Source organism: Diadema setosum, chromosome 8 (genome assembly GCF_964275005.1).
Source record: "Diadema setosum chromosome 8, eeDiaSeto1, whole genome shotgun sequence".
Classification (NCBI taxonomy): Eukaryota; Metazoa; Echinodermata; class Echinoidea; order Diadematoida; family Diadematidae; genus Diadema; species Diadema setosum.
This window is the reverse complement of record NC_092692.1, coordinates 22,775,461-22,798,871: the sequence shown is the minus strand read 5'-3', so window position 1 is coordinate 22,798,871 and position 23,411 is coordinate 22,775,461. Positions and strand designations below refer to the sequence as shown.

Here is a 23,411-nt window from a genome sequence, read left to right as displayed (position 1 = left end):
GAAAATTAGAATTACCTTGTTTTATGAACTATCTCATTATAATACCTGGGTAGAAAAATAAATGTAAAAAATTTGCTCTAATTTCTGTTGATATTTTAGCCATTCAAAAACTCATATTTGAACATTTGGTTAAATGTTCCTCACTAAAACGGTATTTGTATCCAGTATCATAAAACATTTCTACATGTATGTTGGTTGAATGTTGATACCTTTGAATCATCTCATAGAAGAATTCAAGCTTACTTCATCCATTGTGAGATGAATAAATGTAGAAGTACTACACAGCATTACATGGAAGGTGTTCTCTTGATAATTTTAGCCAAATTCTACACAAGTTGTTTGTGTATATGTGTGTGAGGGGTGTGTGTGTGTGTGTGTGTGTGTGTTGTGTGTATGTGTGTGTGTGTTCTGAATTAGTAAGAAAATCGCTATTTGGGTATTTTCATAATTACGGGGTCTAATTTATAAAATTGGAGTCCGTTACATCTGACAACCGCATGTTTTTGTTGCTTAGAGTACAGATACAGAGAGCTGAGAAAGATTGTAAAAGGATTCTGTAAATGATATTACATCCTCATGTTTAGAATCACTTTGAAATCTCTGTGTACTATTTGCATCTGTACTCGGCACCACAGAAACATGTGGGTGTCAAATGAATCAGGGCAAGAAACATTTCAAGGGAAGGAGATGGGTTGCTATGTAAAACAAAAAAAAAAGATTTGTCACTCAAGAATACTTGTCACTGCATTGCATCACTTACATTTATTGTTTGATCATATCTAAATGTGTAACATGTGAGAAAGCCATTACATACACTGTAACTATAAATAATGCTCCACAAATCTACATTTTCATGGTCAGCAACTTTCACCTCATTTTGAAAGAGCAGGGAACATACCGACACTGGGGAAAAAAGTACAATGTACAAGCATTTCTTGAGAACACAAAACTTGTCATTTCCCCACTTCAAAATGTCATAGGAAAATAGGAAATGGATATGAATAGAAACAAGCTACATTAGTGGCAAAAATTATGATTTACAGCTTCATGACCTATCACTCTCATTAGGCATTTCCCTTCTCTATTTACAATTTATGCACGTTCAGTCTACCGGTATATGCTCTGCTTGAGTAGCATAAACATACTAGTATTGAATTATGATTACAACAGATTAGGACAAGATAAATACTATGTATAATAACCACATGCAGGAGATGTAAATCAAAGCTACAAGAAAAGAAACAAATGCGGCACTATATTTGAACACATTAAAATTTGTATCACTGCAATACTCTCAAACTCAATAATTTGTTCTAAAGATAGATAGTAAGATACTAAGTAAAACAGAATACATGACAAGCATCCAGAGTCTTGTAGAAATGGTTTCTGAACTTGATTTCTGGATTCTACTCAGAGGTGTAGCCATGGGTAATACAGTGCAACATACAAGAAAAATAATCCCAATCCCAGTCCCTCAAATGTCACACTTGAAGATCCAAGAAATAAATTTTATATGTCCTCGAATCCCCTGTACACCTCGGATGGATAAGAGTAGGGGACGGTTGTGACGGCACATGAAGGAAGGCGAACACGAACCCTCCTGCCCAGAAAACCCCAACACCACCGAGCCAGCTGGCTGTATGCGATGTGCCTTGATCGCCTGCAAAAAAAAAAGAGGAAATACAAGAAAGACAAGGGGGTTAGCAAGCATGTTAATACACTTGCATATTATGTCAATACTTGAATGCATAGGCATAGAATTGTTTTTCCCCCCCTTTTGATTTGTTCATGAATACATTATTCTCTTTAAACATCACAGGATTTGATGTCATAGCATTGTACATGTAATTACCGAAAAGGCCTGAGGCTATAACATAGCTAGACAGAGACAGAGAAGATCCCCCCCCCCCCGCAAAAAAAAAAAAACAAGAAAAAAAAAAATAATAATAAAAATGAACAGGTCCTAAGGAGGACCATGGAACCATGAAAATTACTTTGTTATACTATGGTACAAAAACACAAATTTTCATATAAAGAGCTGGGACCTGCAAAATGTTTAGATACATGTAACACATTGTATTAGCACTTTGTTATTTTTTTTTCCAACTAAACGAAGTTCCACTGTACAACCTTATAACATGGTTTATGAATTATACTCTTACTTATCAGCAGTTATTTGCTATGAAAAATGTGACTAAAAGTGTTCATTGTTGTTTCGAACTACTTCCAATTTGGGGACATGTCAATAACATTTTTTATTTTACTGATGATACATAACTTTGTTATAGTGTAAACCATTCTCACAAATTTGATAAACTTCTAAAGTTCAATGGCGTGCATGTAGTAGCACATTTGCACTAGTATAGGTACTCACTCATTCTCAGTTACATCCTTCCGGTGGTGACCCTCATACTGCTGTACATACTGAAAATACGCTGTCTCCAGTACCCACTTGTCTAGACATATTGGCTGGAATCCTGGGTGCTCCGTGATGCAATTCAGGTCCTCCTCACCGTCAGTGTAGTCATTCATCTTCCTCACCAGTACAGGAATTCTTTGCAGCATATGGACTCCCTCACTGACTGCATTGGGATACACCCACAACTGCATGAACACCTGTATTATCAAAATAGAAAGCATTGAACATAAAGTGATGCTAAAAGAGGTTGTTTATATGTACGAGTTACTTCTGCAACAGTGAATTGTCTGCACACATTAATACATGAAATAGCCATGCGAGCATGTACATAACATACATGCAGCATACATGTACTATTCACATCCAACATTGGGCTGCCATCTAGAAGTTGAGATGACCTCCGCAAGATGTTGTGTTATACACGCAAAATATCTACAAAATGAGTCTATCACTATACATATACCAGAGGCGTCTCCCATAAAAACACCCCATTGTTTGTGAACGTTGGCTTGCCACCCCATGGCAATGCTCACCTGCTATATGCACATGTACTGTACTAAGTTTGTGGTAATCATCCACTTTAGTGGAATGTATATTTTTTGGTTGCCTGGCTTATTTCAGTTGAGGGTTTATTCCCTTCAAGTTTACCCAAGAGCTAAGGCTAAATATAACAACCAAATACAATGTATATCCCACTAGTGAATGATTGCCATAATCTCTATGCAGTAAATAGCAGTTATTGGCACTATCATAAAATATAGTAGCTTTGTCACTCCAATGCTGTGTATTTTCTGCTGTAGTGGCAATATTTATACATGATCCAGTGATTTGGAGACTCTACTTCATACTTTTAAGAGAAGATAATCATACAAAAGTTACTTAGGAAGAAATTACAGCTATATGGCTATAGCGTAGCCGTAGGTCTATCACAAGTACATTATACCTGGTAGACCTCTACTAGTAATAGGCCCAGGCAACTGTTTTTCTTTGTGTCACCAGCAGCCCACTTCCGAAGCTTCTTTTACTTTTGTTCTGAATAATATCTCACTTTATACTATAAAGTATAATGTACAAAATAAGACTTCGGTAACTGATGTTAGGCCCTAAGTTGTCCTTTTTCAAAACATAATTTCAAACTTTCAAAGTATATGTAACAAACGTTAGACTATGGATCAACAAATGAGCATAATACATTTGAAACTATGACTGGTAATGAGAAGTACAAGTTAACTTTAATTTACCAGTTTATTTCCCAGTCTCACTGTACTGCTCCTGCAGCGGCAGGCGCAGGTGCGTCGCCGTCAAGATCAGCGGCACGAGCTTCAGCATCTTCCCCGAGCCCGCCCGGAGGAGCGTCCACCGACTCGGCCTCAGCCTGACATGGGCCTCCACCTCTGCAAGCGGCTCAAACAAATAGATCTAGGGCCGCTGGCTCGTCTCCACTGTCGTCATCTGATTCCTCCATCTCAGATTCGGGTTCAGACCACCAAATCCGACTCAAGCCCCAGATCCATTGTCAAGAAGCAGCGTTTTCTCAAATTTTCAGAGCTACAAATTCAGTCCGAACGCAGACGCTAACACTTCACTGTAACACGTTTATAGTGCATCCAACAACGCCAGTCGCGCTAGTCAGTCGTATATTGATCAAACTATTGTGTACGCAAGACAATGCTCGTGTTAGCAAGTGCCCGAGTATTAGAGCGGAGAAATAAAACGCCTGTATTGACGTCTACGTATGCAACACATTTTCGCACTAACAGGTTCGGGAAGAATAAAATAACGTTGACTATAAATAAGATAAACTGGGTAAAATATGGGCCCAAATCAAATTACACCGTATGTGTATGTAGAGTAATGTTCAAATTCCTTAAACATGGGCTTTTCCCCTCAGTTTACAATTTCAATACTTCATAATCGTGCTTTCAAAAGAGGGCAAAATTATCGCTCACACGTATTTTTTTAACACGCAGTGCAAGGCAGATATGCGAGCTCCTTCGAAGGCGAGCTGGCTCGTATATTCTGGTTGTGACGTATACACACATCTGTCAATCACCCGCCGCTGAGCCGGATTTTTTTAGGGGCGTTCCCGATAGACTTGGGTTTTGGCATTTTTTCGTGAAAATGAATCATAATTTTGAAAATCCAATGACGGATTCGAACTCAGACGTACACAATACGTGTAATTAGCCTTTGTTTACATGTTAAAATAGTATACCTTTAATATTGCACAATAAAATGGACCTTTACTACAAAACAAAAGCAAATATTGGGGTTGCAGTTCTTGTATACATAATTAAAAAATGAAATGGAAAAATTAATACTATCATGAAAACAATTATTTTTACAATGTACTATAATTCGAACTTGTAGATTAAAAACATATCGCCATGTCAATTTCAATATTCTGTTTCCACAGCGCCATGAGTATCTTTTTAGGTGAAATGAGCACTTTATAACTAAGAAGTCCACTATATTACTACATGATTGTACACTTTTTCTAACACTATTCTCATTAATTTATTATTATTAGGCCTATATGTAGACTACTAGAAACAAATCCCCTTTGAATTCAACTTCCTTCTCATCTTCTTTTCTCTCTCTTACTCTCTCTCTCCCTCCTTCTAATAGCCTTACCTTTTTCTTCCACTTTTCCTTCAACTTCATTCTATTCCCTTCAACACTATTCAAATTATAAAATTATCAACTTTTGCCAAGATGAAATCAATACTTGCCACAATCTTTAAAGAAAGGACGTCCAAATCCTGATATGAATAATCTGTATCAATAATTTGAATAGTATTAGTAATAGTGATAAGATCGTGAAGATTGTGGCAATGGAAACAATGAGAAAAAAAAATACGAAAAATAAAGTAGGCCCTACACATATTGCACGAATCGCGTTCGATATTGTGAATAGAATCTAGTTAACGGCTAATTAGAGACTACCAGAATCGATTATAATCGTTGACATCGTTCTCTGTGAAATCAATACACTACTTACTACGTCGGAGATTATGTTCGCAACAACCGTACTTTTTAGCTCCGATTTCTCATTTTTCTTCCCTTTTGGCTTTCTAATTCCATGAAAATCTCGGATATGGTTCAATTTAGCATCTCCAATAGCTGCACAAAATTTGATAGACAAACGGCGAAGCGAACGGTAGGTGTGCATTTCTACATGATTACCCGGCTTTTGAATAACAATTGGTAAGTTCGAAACATGTCTTGAGCTGCAGGCGTCTCGGAGTTAGTGCAGTTTTCACTGCGGGCGATGTGAGGAAACTACTAACTCCTAAAGCCTCTAGTCTAGAGACTAGACTATTTTCTAACTAACAATTCAGCTCATTTTTTGTCCAGATTTAGCTTTTCATCAAACAGTCTTAATGTACGGGCCTACGGCGCGGCCCTAAGGCTAAACGGTCAGCCCCTGACCACAGACACTAGACAGATAGGAGTCCCTGTAAAAAGGCTGTAGGCCCTATGCTATTATTACTGATTCAGTTTGGATCAGTAAATAAGACAGGGTTAGCTTGTTACTTGTTAGATCTAAAGTCTTAATAAATTAAAGACTTTAAAACCTGTGTCCCCATCTGTAAAAATTATTGAGGAATATGTCAAACTTACCAATGTTATGGTATAAAAAACTATAAATAAACTGATTTCCCATCATTACAGACACTGCTACGTAGTACAATGTACAGGCATGTTTACGCTACTAGTACTGTGCAAAGAGACGATTGATTGCTGTGTACTGTAGCATGCAGTGTGCACCGCGCGCTTCCCGCACCGATGCTACATTCCCCCGTGACTACGGTACTACAGTCACAGCTGTACTACGTATTTGAGTGCTTGTACTCGCAGTCGAGCCGCTCGCTACGTCGCTTGTCGTACACTGGCATAGCAAGCTATGTAGCAGAGGCTTTGGATGAAAGCAGTGAATGTGTACTACAGTAAAGTAACCTGCTGCGGAGCGCGAATTTAAGAACCCGCGAATACGTTTTCGAGCCGCTCAGCGCGAAAAATTAATCGCGCGAAAATATTGACGTTTACAGTAGGTCATTTTGCCGTTTTGCTTCTAGCCTATAGCTAGCTAGAGCGAGTCGCCGTGCATGGCCGTGGCCGCCTGAGCAGCGGAGCCTCGGCCGAGGGCTCCCCTCTCGTACCGTCCGCACCGTACCGCGCGCTGGCACTTACAGAGTCGCATCACTCGCGGATTAATCTTTTACGCGGGACGTTATTTTTCCAACCAAAATAAAACTAAAAAAGTCCTCTCAAAATTCTAAATTTTCTGAATATTATGTGATGTATCAAAAAATCGTTCACTAGAACATTTTTTTCTAATAATTCTTAAACAAATTAGAACATAAAATCCATCATAAGAGAGCGATATGACGCAATTTTAAAGCTTTGACAGCACTGCATTTGCGTGGACATAAGAGGGAATACCCTTACGTGACATCATAATCTAGGGGTCTTGACTCAACGGGGAATAAGGCTTCGATATTTTGACGAAATTTGAACGCATATTCCTCAAAAACCAACCTTTTTAGGGGTTTGAAAGATGTGAGATAGGAAAGTATGGTTAATAAGCCTTTCAAAAACACAAACAGTCCAGTTTTTGGCGATCGGCTTCTTATGTGAACTTTAACATTGGGCTCTAAAAGTCCATTGACTCATGCTTGTAATCTTTGACCTTGTGGTGATCATCCACTCCCCAAGGGACAACTACCATCCAACTTTAGTCACAAACGGACCTTTGGATCAAAAGTTATGACCCATAATAGAAACGCGCCATAAAAACTTAACATTGGGCTCTAAAAGTTTGTTGACCCATGCTTATGACCTTTGACCATGCGGTGATCATCCACTCCCCAAGGGACATCTACCACCCAAGTTTAGTCACAAATGGACCTATGGATCAAAAGTTATGATCCATAATAGAAATGCGCCATAAAAACTTAACATTGGGCTCTAAAAGTTTGTTGACCCATGCTTGTGACCATTGACCTTGTGGTGACCATCCACTCCCCAAGGGACATCTACCATCCAAGTTTGGTCACAAATGGAGTTATGGATCAAAAGTTATGACCCATAATAGAAATGCGCCATAAAAACTTAACATTGGGCCCTAAAGTTCATTGACCCCTGCCTGTGAGCTTTGACCTTGAGGTGACCTTCATATTTTATATGGTAAAATGTGAAACTTTGTATGACCCCTCTTCCCTCGAAGTTTGATTGCAATTGAAGCCCAGAGTAAAGAGTTATTGAAGTTTTTGTAGCGTTACGGACAGACGACGGACGGACAGACGCCATAGGCGATCCCTTAGTCTCCCCTCACCTCCGGTTGGCTCGACAAAAAAGCAATTTCTAATTTCTAAATTTCACCCTTATTAATTGAAAGTCCCTAAGAATCTAAAAGTACTGAATTGTATAACTTCCCTTTGAGTACTGTAAAAGTGGAAATTTTCGCAGTGTTGAAATTTTTGTGCATTTCGCGCAAGCAGAAGCCAGCACGAAAATAAAAGCACACAAATATTTTTGCGTGCCATATGTTCCAGTAGTTGATGTCTTCATTCTGTGGAATTAAAAACACGCGAAACTCTTCTTATCTGGCCAAGCGCGAAAAATTAGTTGCGGGAAAATATCCACTTTTACAGTATGCTTATCTGACATCAAATGGAATACAATGTGTTAATGTAGTGCATAACAGAGCTATTACAACAAATGAGTTTGCATTCATTGTAGTAATTGTGTGTGCATAATGTGTCTGTCATCACTTTATTTGCAGATCTTTGCCATTTCATGATGCAATGTTTATTTTGGACATCAGGCCATACACACCTAGCCAGTCTTTATTCATGATCCTCACTCATTTACATCACAGAACATCTTTATGCACAACACAAAAAAATGCCTTGACGTCACTGCAAGACTGGCTGATCACAAACCTACACATGATGGAATTCATATTGGAGTTGAAAGGCAGTTTGCATTGTGAAGTTTACAGGAAGACTTGGCTGCTTGTATGTTCATCTCTGCTGAAATTCTACTGAAAAATAACAGAAAGCTACAAATATACATGGTCCTTGCCCAAGACATTACAAAAACAAATAGAGAAAGAGTAGAATAATTGTACTTCTCACCTGAAGCGCCGTAAGTCTTGAGGGAAGATTTATTGAGGAAGTCAGTAACATCTTTTGAGGATGATCTATTGGTACCATCCCATGGCCGGTTCAGTCTCTGAGAGCCATCCCTGTGTGGTTGCATGGGGAATGATCCCCTGTCATAGTGGTCCCAGTTTTGTGAGTAGCCTGCAAATTAAGAGGATGAAATGACTCTCAGAAAATAGAATTATGCACTTAATACAAGCTGATCACATTTTGCTCAAAACTGAGGGGAATGCCTTACAATGCACAGCTAGCAACCAAACTTTGAGAAATCTATATTAAATGTTTCCTGAGAATTTGCACAACGTTCAGTATTTGGGAGCTTGATCTTGGACCTTCAGTGAGTGTTGCCAAAAATTCAGTCTAAGTCCTTTGTCATGGACTACTGATGCATACAATTTGATGAAAATCTCATCGATGCTTTTGGAACTTACTACTAAAATTAAAAATAATAATAATTAAATAAAATACACATCAAGACGGTCAAACTTCAAAATCGAAATATGTTCTAAAAGCACAATGCCATTAATACCCTACATGCACACAGGGATGTGTAATCCTGTCAGCTTGATCAGTAACTAATCCATGTCTTCATATCAAATACCACCTCATGATGCATATTTCAGAAGACAAAAGCTTCATCCCATCAAGCCTCAGGAATACAAACAATATGAAATCAGTAGAGGGCAGTACAAGGAGCCCACTGTCATCATCTCCTGTGGTTTAGACATACTGAATCTTTGAATTCATTATCATTCATTATCAGAAATGTTTTCTGGCACCCATTAATGCCATGTAATTATTAGTGTTTTGTTCACCCTTTAAACTTTAAGATGACTATCATAAACGCAGTAAAATCTAACAGACCTGTGAACATTTTATCAAAATCACATACAAATCAATAGGAGACTTAAGGATCTTGAAATTTTCTGTGGTACACGTTTTGTTGAACAGTCATATCACTTGCAATCAAATACACTTTTGTACGAAAATTGGAGTTGATGTCTAACCTGCACAAACCCTCTTGTAAGGGGACTCACAAATACGAATATCATGTTTTACCCATAAGAAAGCATTAACAAAATCCTTCCTTATGATTGCCCAATCACTGAAAGTAAATTTAGGCAATTTCTTCCATAGTTATGCCTACTTCTGAATCTGGACACACTTCTGCTGCTGCTTGTAAAGCAAATGATTGACAATGTTGAAACAAACTAGTAATCTAGTTAGTGTCATATTTATTCTCCATAAATTTATTTATTTCATCTGATATTATTTCAGGTATGATTTATAATTTATGACTGTTCCCCAGCTAATTTTCTCTTCTGGCCTGACACACAAGTATATTCTACAATGTGACATTTTGAGCCAGATGCTCCTATCACAACAAAATCAATATCCTTTCCCAGTGGAAATAGCCACTCAGGAATGTGTAGCTGTGATCACTTAAATTGGTCTACGCGTTAAAAGATTAGGATGTTGTAAATTATTCTACTACTATATCTCAACCTTTTTAAAAATCATAATGGCTAATTCATTACAACTCCTGAAAACTTTGATGTGAAAGGCAAAAAATATCTTTTTGAATAAACACAAAATGGAAAAAAAAAAGTATTACTTTGTCAGCAATTGTGAGGTGATGACAATATCAAACTACCTAATGTGTGTATATGTGATTGTGATCTGTGTCAAGGAAACAGGTAAAACATTGGACGCAATAATATACAATATTTTCTTATTCAAGTGTATCCCAATAATTCATTCATTAGTTTGCCTGAAATTTTACGAATATTACAATGAGTGAATTATTCTATTACATTCTTCCACAGTTGTCTACCCTTTTGCATGGTGATTAAATGTTTGATAATTACATCAAGAACATTAACTTGTCAACCTCATCACAGATAAGCATTTCCATATTGGCATAGATCATGCACTATCATAATGCAGTTCCTTTGCAATTAAAACATTATACAAATCTTCTGAAGCAAGCATCAAGAAAGCAAAGGAAAAAAAATCATACTTAATCTTGAAACAGATTTCCGCGGACAAAACAATCCATAGTTTATTTTAGTCAGTACAATATTTGTTTCAGGACATCTGCAATATTACGCCCAAACTGGATTTGACATATTCGTAAAATACACACTATTCCCTGCCATATAAGCTATAGCACAGGAGTTCTTTTCAAAATATGTGCATATTTTCTTGTTGATTTTATTCAACTGAAGTCCAAATCAAATCTCCCCAAGGTTAAGGAAGTACAAAACTTTGCTCCAATTATGGCCACATCCTAATTTTAGGTCATAAAAAAAAAAAACCCAAAACAAAACAAAACAAGAAACACATACCTTCCTGTCTGTACTGTTTGTGCTTGGGCTTGTCCAAGGTCCAGCAATCTCCATATCCATTTAGTTGCTTCTTTTTCTCTTGTGGTGGCCCCCTATACCAATGGGGATTGGGGGCCTCGTGATAAAGGTGGGAGTGGCTGTTATCATATCCATGTTCCCGATATTTCCTTTTACGATATGACTCAAACGGGGGCACTTGTAACACTGGTGAGGAGTCATCATCATAGTCGCTGTCAGGTGGTGATCGAAACACGTCTGGGAGAGGAAGAGGGCCAGTGGAATGACGTTTGAAGGGACCGTTTCTTGGCTGCCCATTTTTCATCACACGAAACTGTCCCTCAGTGCCAGGGTCACTGTCTGAATCACTACGGTAAGTACGGCTCTTGCTGTGCCCACGATGCTTGCGGAAAGCATCTCCCTCTGGTAGCTTGTGGGCCTTGTCTTCCTCTAGCCCTTTTTTCTTCTGAACATGCTTTTCAGATTGTCCGTTTGCTGGTGATTCTACCTTCTCCTCCTCTTTCTTTGGTGCAAACTTTGTCTTTTTCTTCTTTTTCTTGTCAGTATCCTCATCATTTAATCTTTTAATGTCCTGTTTCCACTCAACCTGATCCCCTTCCTCTTTTTCATTGTTTAAGCTAGAGGACTGTGAGTTCTTTGCTTTGGCAAAGTCCTTGCTCACACTGTGCCTTCCTTGAGCGTCATCAAATTTCATACCTTGCTGTTGCTCATCATTTTTCACACCTTCTTTGACATTATAACTATCTGGATGCTGATGTGTAAAGAAGACCTTCCCAGCCAATTTGTCATTCTCCCTTATGGTGCATCCCCCACTTTTCATTGTGTCTATCCTTAAGTCAGAGCTGCTCTGTCTAGTCCTGTCTGAAGTATCATGCATACCATTTAAGTGTTTAGGCACAATGCCTAACTTTTCACGTTTGCTTGCATATGACTTTTCGACCTTTGTGGAGGAAGATAACAAAGGTGAACATGATTTAACATTGTCACTTGTGTTAGGGTTTTTCTGCCCTGTTGAGTATGCCAGTGAACCTGTAGAGACCGTTTTCCTGTTTTCCCCACTTTCACGCTTGAACATCCCTGACCCTCCATTACAAGATGGAGAAGGTTTCACATTCCATCCAACATGAGAAGCCTCCTTTTTGATGGACTCATCAACAGAGTTAGCATCCTTTTTGTCATTTACCGCCCACTCACTTGTGGAATTAGTGGACAAGTTGCTATGGTTACTGCTATCTGATGTCACTGATGGAGACACTTGTTGATCACTGTCTGTCACTCGCCATGGTGTGGTGCTCATGATGCGTTGAGCATTTCCATTTGTTGTGATTGTTAGTTTGAGAGGAGAGTCAGTTTTACGTATGGTTGTCAAGTTTGTGCTACTTGCAAGGGCAGACTTTTTCCCATTTTCCCAGGAGGGTGGTCTCATATTCGAGTCTCCAATGGATTCCTTCATTCCTCTACTAAAGACACTCGTTGACACTGCTGCATCTTTTGAAGAACTTTTAGACAATTTTTCCACAACAACATCATAGTTTGTATCTGAATCACTGGACAATCCACTTGATTCATCATCATTCCCATATGGAACAAGCGAAGAACTCTTGATTTCTTTCTTCAATGTACAAGTGACTCCAGAGGATGTGTCTTTTTCTTGGGGCTTTGATGGAGTATGTACTTTGCTCTTTCTTGACAAGAAGTCTGGGCCTCCTTTGCCTGTTTGTTGCAACTTGTCGGGACCAGGAAACACCTTCTTTATACTCACAGTACTATCCATCTTACCTACTGATGCACTATCACTGGTCTTGTCACCTAGCTTGGCATTGGTGGTGCTACCATTGCTGCCCACATGACCAGCCTGTAGGCTTTGCAGGACACTGCCGACACCCTTACTCTTGAAGACAAAGGATAATCTGTCTCTTCTGCCTGGAGGGGGAATACTTTGAGGCATGTTGTGCCTTGCTGCTGGAGCAGGTGTCTGAGGCTTTTTCTCTGGCTCAGGAGTGACCTTCAGCTTTGGGGAAGCAAGTGGCACATGTGGTATGCCTGTACCAGAGGATGACTTCGGCCTGTTGATTGGTGTGCCCATGGGGCCATGGTGAGGGTTAGCTGTCTTGTTGCCAGTGCTCATGATTGTGGCCGTCTTCGGCATGTGCTTATTTGGCTGCTGTACTTGCTCCTACGGACAATCCAGAAATGAGATCAAATAAGTGCCAACATCATACAGCTAGAACTACCTATCTATAATGAACATATTGTGGAAAGCAAGATATGGAGATACATGGTATACTGTACACTGATTTACACATGCATTCTTGACAAAGTTTATTACTTAATAGAAACAGTTAGAAACCAAAAATATTGCTAACAATGACAAATACTTGCACTATCTCTCTGTAAGAAGAAATAAAAGCATGAGTGCACATTAATACTTCCTTTTCACTAATGAATGCAATCACATCTTAACTCTAACCAGGCTGCATTGTTTTGGGAGTTCTTAAAGAATCATTTATCAAAATTATGAGAACCTACACCTTATCACCTGTTTATTTTTTTAATGTATTTCTTTACTTTCATGTTTCTTGATAGTTTTAATGTATCATCTGTAAAAAAATATAACAATTTTCAGTGTTTATCAACCAGAAACTCAGGACTCGACACTAACGGTGGCCCGGGGCCACCAAAAATGAAAGTCGGGCCACCAAATTTCAGAAAAGGGCAAATTTGGTGGCCCACCTCGGGCCACCAAAATTTTTTGAAAAGTGTGTCAATAAATTCGTAACCTTTTGCGTCGGAAATGCATAAATACATGCAGTGAGTGTGCGACTTATTTTTAAAAAATGGACTTTTATCAATGTCTTTTTTTTTTCGGGCCACCAAAAATTTGAAATGGATGATTTTGGTGGCCCCATTGGGCCACCGAAAAATAAAGTTACTGTCGAGCCCTGGAAACTGTATTCATAACATAAACATAAGTAACATTGCAATTGCAATAGTAATAAGAAATGGTGTTATTTGAAATACATTTCTTTTTGGCCATAGCCTAATACACAACCATTGAAGTATTGATCATTTTGCTTGACTTGTGATCAGAAATTGTAATCTGATGCTAATCTGATGACAATACTGAGCTAATTTCAAAATATAGGAAAAACTGTGACATTTGAACATTTTCCCTTGACCTTTGACCCCGTGGCCACAAAACTTTCCTGATAGAATCATTATGCAGTAATGCAAGTGTAGTTTAATTATAACGTTAAATGCACTGAGTAATAAAAATACTACTAATACTGTTACTACTACTACTACTACTACTACCAATAATAATGATAATAATACCGGTACATTTATACATTTATACATAATCTCACTGGTATGGAGAAAGAGTGTAATTTTATATCAACTAGTAGAATTTTAGCATTTTAACCTGACCTGTGACCCTACGACCAAAAAAAGTCCCAGGATAATCAAAGTCAGGCAGTACATGTATATGTACTTAAGTTTCATGACAGCACCTTGAGCCATTTCCGAGACATGGAGAAAAAAAGTGAAATCTTAGCACTTCTATTGACCTTTGACCATATCATCGCCGGTCACACGAACCGACGAATCCCTCAGGTTTGCGTAAGAATGACAATTTGAGAAAATCGTGTTTAAAGTCAACCCATTTTTGACTTATGGTTGCTACACTTTCATGTCTATAATTTCAAATTATTTTTGTAGTACATCAGACTTCAATTCTTGCTCTAACTTGTGAAGTTTTTTATCGAATTGTATTGTTAACAAACAAGCGGGAAATCGTCAAAGAGCTGCATGCATGTATTTTCGATCTGCAAAGAACGTTGTCATTTTCCATGTGTGTCCATATGTACATGTACATTGAGCGTTGTCATTGTCAACGCATGTATTACATAGTACGCGCACTGTGCGCGCGGTCAATGAACTGTTGAATCTCAAAAACTACACGCAAGTCAATGCGCACTGATTCGTCGGTTCAGTGACCGCGCATACTAGTACGCGCGGTCACCGAACCGTCGAATCGCCTGATTGTTTTAACACACGCGTCTATGGGGAAAACAAATAATTTTCACAAATGGAATTACATACTTCTACAAAAGTGATAACTACGTAAAAATTACACCGAATTACACACTAAAAATTTCAGAATATGTAGTATGGAATGTCTACTATCGAAATGAGTGAAAATCTCAAAATCGAAAATTTGACCCAAAATCGAGTGATTCGTCGGTTCATGTGACCGGCGACGATATGGCCTAAAACTTGGGCTCAACTGCTGAAAAAATGAGAGAGGAGTTCGATCCACAAAGATTTTGCAATGGACCGACCGACCGCCCGACCGGCCACCCGACCTCAGAGTGATTCCTATATACCCCCCTACACACTATGTGTTGGTGGGGGTATAAAAAAAAAAAAGACAGACAGACAAACTTAAGCCAGCAAAAGATAATTACCATAATTACCTCCACCTTCTAGGTGGAGGTAATTATTTTCAACTGTAACATGTTCTTTGTAATGACTAATACATGTGTGTGCATGCAGCCAGAGTCCATCAACATCACACATTGCATAAGCTATTATTTTTGCGAGGGTTTAATTTTTGCAAATTTCGCGGATCACAGCTGGATTGCAAATTCAACAACACGCAAAATGTCACCATACATTAGGGGAATAGTGCATTTACAATAGCATCGATGTCAATTCACGAAAACAACTTCTCACAACAATGTCTGTGACCTCCTCATTCACAAAAATATCTGTAGGCGAAAATAGCAGCTTATATGGTAACAACAGTCTATTAAACCCATTCAATACCTGGTTGCTTCCACCATAGTTGCTCTTCTGTGGCTTGCGGATGTAAAAGAGCACATATGCATTCTGGTTCAGGACTCGCTGGAGGCTGGTTTGGCTGACATAAGAGTCATTCATGCAGTACCATGACTGGTTGGGGGCACGCACATAACAGTAATAGTGGCCAGAATTGCATGAAGCTCCCTCGTGTTTCAGCACAGCATACAGCTGGTAGATGACAGCTGGGCCCTGACCACACAAAGAGAACATGTCATGTCAGCAAACTAGTGCAGTAATCATCCCTGTCATATTCTTCAATTTAAAACATCTCAATACCTGTACATTTGATAAAAGAAGATATACAGGTGTATGCCAAAAACATATCTCATCAACATTAAATTGCTTCGAGGAATTCTTCTGTATTTACAAGTAAATGCAACAGAAGTAATGGCCTGAAAAGAAAGAATAGAAAACACTGCTATAACTAATAAATCCTCACTGTACTTCCTTAAGGTATTGCATTACTGTAACTCAATCCATGTACACTGCAGGTTGAGAAAGTGTGAAGCTCAGATATACCAGATAGAACTGAAATTTTCTCACCTTGTTGTCACTCATGTATGGGCGGAGGTTGAGACATTCTGAATAGTGGACTTCCTTGTTGATCTTGCCCATGCTGAAACGACTGTACTCAAACCTACAACGTCCCATAGAGTATACACACATAAATGTAGAATTTCTTTTGGACAGCAGAAATGTACACTCAGACTTTACTCAAGAGGGACTATGGCAATCATGACAATGCTCTATCTCCATGCCCCTGACAAATTAGAATATATAAGACTGTATACAATACAGTTGAACCTCTCGTATCCGAACAAGTCGGGACTGGGGCTCATCCGGATAAGGGATTTGGCCGGATACGGGAGACTCAGTGCTTCATACATGTACATATACATACACATGTACTGATGTAGCCCATTGTAGTACCACATGTAGTAATGTGTATACTGCAACCTTTTCATTGTTACACTCAGCAACAGACAGCTACATTACCTAATACCGTACCGGGCCCAAGGTAAAAAGTGATAGCGCATTGCGATTGGGTTGCTCTCTTCCCCACACTCTCTCTCTCCCTCTCTCTCTTTGTGTGTGTACTGTGTGTGAATAATTTTTGAGTGTTCAATATCATTCGTTGCTCAGCCAATGACTCGAAACAATGCATGTCTATCTAGTCATATCGACGGCTGTGTATGGACCTATATGTGGCAATGCGATATGAGAGGACTCGAGCGCATAATCTGTCCATGTTCTTGCGATGATTTGGGGATGTTTGGGGATGTTAAAATGTCTGAAGGTAAGCAATTTGGAAGGAAATTTGATGTAATGTATGTTAATCATGTTGGAAGTAATATGTAATTCATGTGTGTTTGTGTAGGAGTTCTCAAGGAGTTGGGAATCCCCATTTCCTCCCATAATTATTAAAAAAAAAAAAAAAATCACGGCGAGATTGCGTCCGTATAATAGAGAGATCCGGATAAAGGGAGGCCGGATAAGAGAGGTTCAACTGTATATTGATCTATCATCGAATAATATCAAATAGAATAGATGCTCATCTGTACTGGAAATTTAACTGAAGTTGGTGTTCAACTTTTGAACTCAATACAAGATATTTACCCCCAGAATTTTCATCTGTCAACGCTACAGCCTTTATCAGTGGAATGACCCGTCTTTACCTTGATCATGTGACGGTAGATAACTGGTCATAGACTATCTGAAGTTTGTAGCGCCCCCATCTTTATTGAGAAGGTTGGTAAGTAGGCCCTGGTGTAGATTGCTTCCTAAACTCCCCTTTCAAAGTATCGAGGTTCCTGGTCTTGAACTCCATCAAAAGGACAGATCATACTTCCTAATGTCAAAGGAGTTTCCGATGCTGTACGTAGGAACTTCAACACATAAGTTTGGCATAAGGGTCAACTTCAAGCCCACTAGGACACTATGCCACTGTTTAGTAGTGCTGAAGGATAGAACTGAAAAGAACAACATTACTAGTCCTGTGGATAGGATTCCTTGCCAAGGGAAGACATTCCAAGGTACCTATCAAGAATCATGCATCGGTGAAACAGAATGCTCACTTAGGACCAGATTTCCTGAACACAGATGCCCCAGCTCCACCTGCTCTGAAGTGTTACAACACATCCACATCGAATCGCCAGGCCATCAGGTTGACCAAGAGAAGGTGGAGGTTTTAGACTGAGAACCCTGATACTTCGAAAGGGGAGTTAAGGAAGCAGTCTACATTGGGGTCTACCAACCTTCTCTCTATAAAGACGGGGGGGAGGGGGGGGGGGGCGCTAGAAACTTCCCAAAAGAAAATTCCGGAGGTAGATATCTTGCATTGAGATCACAAGTTTAACACCAATTTCAATATCAAAAAGAGTTGTGATTTATTGTATCATTGTTTGACACACATACAGAAGTAAAACGATTATATTACTGAACATCTATTCTATCTCATTAATATTTGGACATTTGGACAGATGGTATCACATGAAATTGTGTCATGTGTTATGTGCCACTGGAGAAATGTAAGTGGTAACAAATGCTCACTTTATCCAATCTTCTCCATGATTACGATCCTTAGAATTGTGTGGAACATAATTTATTGTCACATTTATCACTTACAGTCTATAGTTCAAGGTACTACTGTGGATGTAAGTTTTACAACCCATCTTTTTCTTGTCTTATCTAAACTAATCTTTATAAATGTGACATGAATTTATTTCCTATCATTACCAAGTTGAAACTCTTATCATTCCTATCCAAGTGTAACTCATATTTTGAGGATTTTGAATGGACTGCAGTGACTATTGCCCATGAAGTACAATAATATGCTTACATTTTCAAATACCCACAGTTTTGTGAATTGCAGTGTTGCACACATAATTAGTGGCCCCAAAGTTATCAAGTCACAGTAATGCCATGTATATCACTCTCCATGTCATACTTGTTCTTCCACCCACAAAACAGACAGAGGCATCCATTTGTATGAGTAAATTAAAAGTGAAAAATTGAGCAGAGAAAATGGGATTCCATCATGATTCAAACCCGAGAACGGAACTATGTTAAAAAATAATAATAATGCAAAAGAAAAAAAAAGTAAATGTATATATATATATATATATATATATATATATATACATATTATATATTTTAATATATATATATATATATATATATATATATATATATATATATATATATATATATATATCTATATATATATATATATATATATATATATCTATATATATATATATATATATATATATATATATATATATATCGTCGCTGGGGTGATAAGACCTTGTATCTGCAATTTTGGTGAAAATGAGTTTTTTTGGATTAATGGTCAAATAATGGGTTAAGTGATGTCCTGTCCAAATCCCAACTGTCTTACTCCAAAAATGAAGCCACCACGGCATGTCAAAGGAAAGGCTATCCCATGCGCCACAGTGCTTTGGCCGCCATGTTTTTTGGCTCTCCTGAACATTTGACATTTTGTAGATATGAGGTCTTATCGCCCAAGCGACGATATATATACATTTACTTTATATATATATATATATATATACATATATCTTATCTGGCAAATTTATGTTGTACAATGATGAAAAGTTTCATCTAGTCAGGTATAATCAAGTATAAAAGAAGAGAGTATCAATGACACATTTTCAAGATTGTACCTTTTCAAGCAGAGAGTCAGCACATTTGGACATCTGTGTACAGTGAATCTCTTCTGGGCTTGGACCTTTCTGTTGCATCTGAAATCAAAATCAATGCAAAACAATTCCATCACTTTCAGCCACATTCTACACAATATTTCTAATCCTCAGAAATACACTGGTGTGGAAAGTGTAATGTTCTTTGGGTGGCCTGCTTCTCCATTTGTCTTCAAGTTACTATTTTTAAAGGACAAGTTCACCTTCATAAACATAAGGTTGAGAGAATGCAGCAATATTAGTAGAACATATTAGTGAAAGTTTGAGGAAAATTGGACAATCGATGCAAAAGTTATGAATTTTTAAATTTTTTGTGTTGAAACCGCTGGATGAGGAGACGACTAAGGCTCGTGATGTCATATGAGTACAACAGTATAAAGAAAATGTAAAGAAAATTCAACATATTTTCACTTTTTTTCGCATAATAAAAGAGCACTTGACTTGCCTCTTTCTAAAGGCAATGGGAATTATATTACCCATAACATATATCACTCAGTAACGAGTGAAGGGAATGTGTACTTTTTTCAAAAGATGAAATTTTGTGAAATTCTCTTTATAATTTCCTTATATTGTTGTACGCATGTGACATCATACACTGCAGTAGTCTTCTCATCCAGCGGTGACTGCACAAAAACTTCAAAAATTCATAACTTTTGAACTGATTGTCTGATTTTCCTTAAACTTTCAATGATGTGTTCTACTAATATTGCTACATTCTCTCAATCCTTATGTTAATGAAGGTGAACTTGTCCTTTAATCACCACAGCAGCTTACAATACAAAGTAGGCCAATCTGCAACACAATGTCAGTACTTTTTCCAGTTCCTTTTTTGCCTCAGGCAGCATTTTACCATGATATTACACGGAACAAAACTGGTTCTTTTATGTCCTGCTTTCTGATATACCATATTATAACTATACAAAAGTACTATGCTATACTATAAGATAAAAAACAGTATCTCTCCTTTTTGTCAAAGCTCAGATGAGCTGCTTTATACATGTTAGAAAATGTCATAAGACAACCCTTACCTCTTGCACTGATAGGCATTATCTCCTTCCAGGACTTCTGGCTGGACAAGTTTTCCCAGGGCTTTGGTCACAGATGGCATGTGCTTCGAAAAAGACAGGAAGAGTTTTGAGATCACGATAATTACAGAAGGGGATTGTCATGGTGCGGTTTGTCCAAAAACAGTTTCTTACGTAGACAACTTTAGATAGACCATAGTTAACACATCTAAACTGTGAAAGTTATTGTAGCAAGCTTGCAGGCAGTTTTTTGTTTTGTTTTTTTTGTTTGTTAAATAATGTAATTACTATACTCCATCCGAATCATACTGTAATAAACACAATAAAGTACAGCACAAACAATTGCAAGATTAGTCTGAACCTTATGCTTGCTGGATAAATAGAACGTCTTAGTTTTTATTTGCAATGATGGTAGTAGGACAAACTCATAAAACACAACATGAGTTACTCTACAAAGCAGTGTTTGTTTTATAACTTTCTTCATTCTCAGTTAACAATTTGGTGGGCACCAAGGAAAAAAGGCAACACTATATGTGATGCAAAAACCTAAGAATAGTAACTTATAAACATACTGGAAGTTCTGTAATTTCACCTGTCCCCTTTTTGCAGCCTTGAAATCTTTTCCTTTTATCAAATGTTTTCATGTACAAATTCCAACTGAAAGAGATAGATCTTGTTTAGTTAGTTGCAATTGACAATTCTTATTTTCCATTCTTAAAAAACAAACAACATACAAACAAAAAGAAATCTACTCACTTTGATTTCAAGTCCAATATCCAAGAAAGGATCAAATGTATCTGACTTCCCCTGGCATGCTGCACAGACAACTGAAAAAAAAAAAGTGACAAATGAAATTAAGCAGCATTCCTCATAAAAAGGAATTTCCAATTTACAATCATATGGAAGCCAAGTGACAATGCTATGAACTGATCCACCGTAAACAGCAGTCTTAATCAGTCCTTGGCAGATCATTTCACATTTGTAAGGTCAAACTGACAGCTACAATCAAGTGACCTCCAGCAGTTTATGCCACTTAAATTACATACATGAGCCTAAAGTCCTTATACAAGCAATGTTATTTAATCAACATAATTTTAAGAATATTTTGGTATTGATGATCATCAATACTAAAATATTCTTAAAATTAGAAGGCCTAATATCTTATCCCACGTCTAAATTCATAGCAATAAGCCACCATTTTGAATACTGTGAGGAATATGAAAAATGACTTTAAAAAATCAGTCTTCTTGCATTTGACATGGGTTTTGCCTACTTTCAATAGCATCTGCTTTTACACACCTGCCGACAGCACTTCCGAATAACACAAGCACTCAATTTCAAAACTATCATATCATATCTGTACAAAATGAAGTCATCAATTTCACACTTGTTATTGATTACTTAATCACCAAAGTTAAAAAAAAAAATGCTTCTGCTTGAAATGATTCTCACAAAATTGCAAAGAAAGTTGTGCTTAACACACTTGCCCTCTGGCGGTCTAATCAGGCAACTAGGATACAAAATGGATTGTTATACTTCTTCCCATTGCAGACCAATAGATTTTGTTATTTCAGGCAGCAAAATTTGAAATTGAAAGATATTAGTGACCCAAACAGGCCATCAGAGAAAAAAGTTAGTGTCGAACTCTGCCTATAAGAAGATGTCTTGTTTGCTGCTCTAAGTTTGGAAGTCATTTCTTTAATATTTCTCCCTTCCAGAGTCTTTTCCCATTTGTTACCCAATAAAATCCTGGTGATTCAATGGGGCGAATACTAGTTGTGATCGCCAATTAACTGTCTTGCCTACCTTGAACAGACCGCAAGGCAATGATGCCTAATGGAAATCATGAGCACAAAAAACACAAACCCAATACTGACTGCTCAGTCCTTTTGCCATCTCAACAGCAAAGGCTAGTGCAGTCACTAGGCGGTATGCACAAATTCATCCGCATTTAAACAGATATTAATTGAGATAGCCTGTCAGATTGGACTCTTCCCTGTTAATCACTGCTTACCCTTGGGGTGAGGAGGTTAACTTTTGCTCATCTTTTTTCACAGATGTGTGTTCTATTGGTATTTGAATGAGTTACTTGGAAAAAAGTTGAAGACTTATGAAAATTGTCAAGTCTAAACAGGATATAATTTTCTTCAAATTATCCTACTTCACTTATTACAATCCTGTAAGGGATGTCTCTGACAAAATTCACCCTTTGTCATTAGTATAGACACATTTATATAGTACATCTGTTTTTAATCAACACATACCTCTGCTTCTGTAGTAGCCACCAAATATTTGATGAACTGGACTTGTTTCTTTGCTGTATCGATCCAACCTTCAAGTGAGGAAAGAGTAGAATTTTATGAGTACCTCTCACAGAGAATCATTTCAGTCAGATATATTCTTTTCATTAAAAAAAAGACAAAGACAGAACTACCAATCAATCACCCACATATACATCATGGAGGGTGACTAAAAAAATGGCCTTCAAATGTTCAGATTTAATAATTGAGGACAAAGACTGTGATTACATTTCGAAAGGCAACAATATTGTAATAAACTTGTGACAATGAAGTGAGTGGATGGCAAGTTTTACATTGTTTCAAAGGGCATGCTGCTATCAAGAAACAATGAATGTGCCAACAAATTAACATCTAGGAGTGTATGACTCTCCTGCTGGTTTGTACAGAGAAACATAATTAAAATCACAGTTTTATCTTCAAACTTTTACCATTATCATCATATACAAATTATTGCCTTCTCATTTCTTGCATTCCATCCCGATTATACTACAATTAGACTTTCCCAGCTGACGTTATGGCAAAGAGAGAGAGAGAGAGAGAAAG

At 37.8% G+C, this 23,411-nt stretch overlaps 2 protein-coding genes across 2 annotated transcripts in view; both read right to left on the bottom strand.

Moving 5' to 3' along the window:
* The window catches only part of LOC140232297 (uncharacterized), a 45,506-nt gene that overhangs the window by 13,275 nt on the left and 8,820 nt on the right, over nucleotides 1-23,411 (bottom strand). Inside the window, exons 8-15 of the mRNA XM_072312427.1 lie at nucleotides 22,833-22,900; nucleotides 21,325-21,395; nucleotides 20,572-20,654; nucleotides 19,508-19,585; nucleotides 16,365-16,458; nucleotides 15,786-16,010; nucleotides 10,938-13,131; nucleotides 8,563-8,730 (exon numbers count right to left, since the gene is read on the bottom strand). Of these exons, the coding sequence (XP_072168528.1) occupies nucleotides 8,563-8,730; nucleotides 10,938-13,131; nucleotides 15,786-16,010; nucleotides 16,365-16,458; nucleotides 19,508-19,585; nucleotides 20,572-20,654; nucleotides 21,325-21,395; nucleotides 22,833-22,900 (2,981 nt within the window). The remainder of the gene's footprint in view (nucleotides 1-8,562; nucleotides 8,731-10,937; nucleotides 13,132-15,785; nucleotides 16,011-16,364; nucleotides 16,459-19,507; nucleotides 19,586-20,571; nucleotides 20,655-21,324; nucleotides 21,396-22,832; nucleotides 22,901-23,411) is intronic.
* LOC140232298 (uncharacterized) lies at nucleotides 754-3,716 on the bottom strand. Its single transcript, XM_072312428.1, has 3 exons — nucleotides 3,661-3,716; nucleotides 2,375-2,616; nucleotides 754-1,660 (listed from the first exon to the last, which is right to left on the bottom strand). The coding sequence occupies exons 2-3, from the start codon at nucleotides 2,608-2,610 to the stop codon at nucleotides 1,510-1,512; spliced, it is 387 nt and encodes a 128-aa protein (XP_072168529.1). The 5' UTR covers nucleotides 2,611-2,616; nucleotides 3,661-3,716; the 3' UTR covers nucleotides 754-1,509.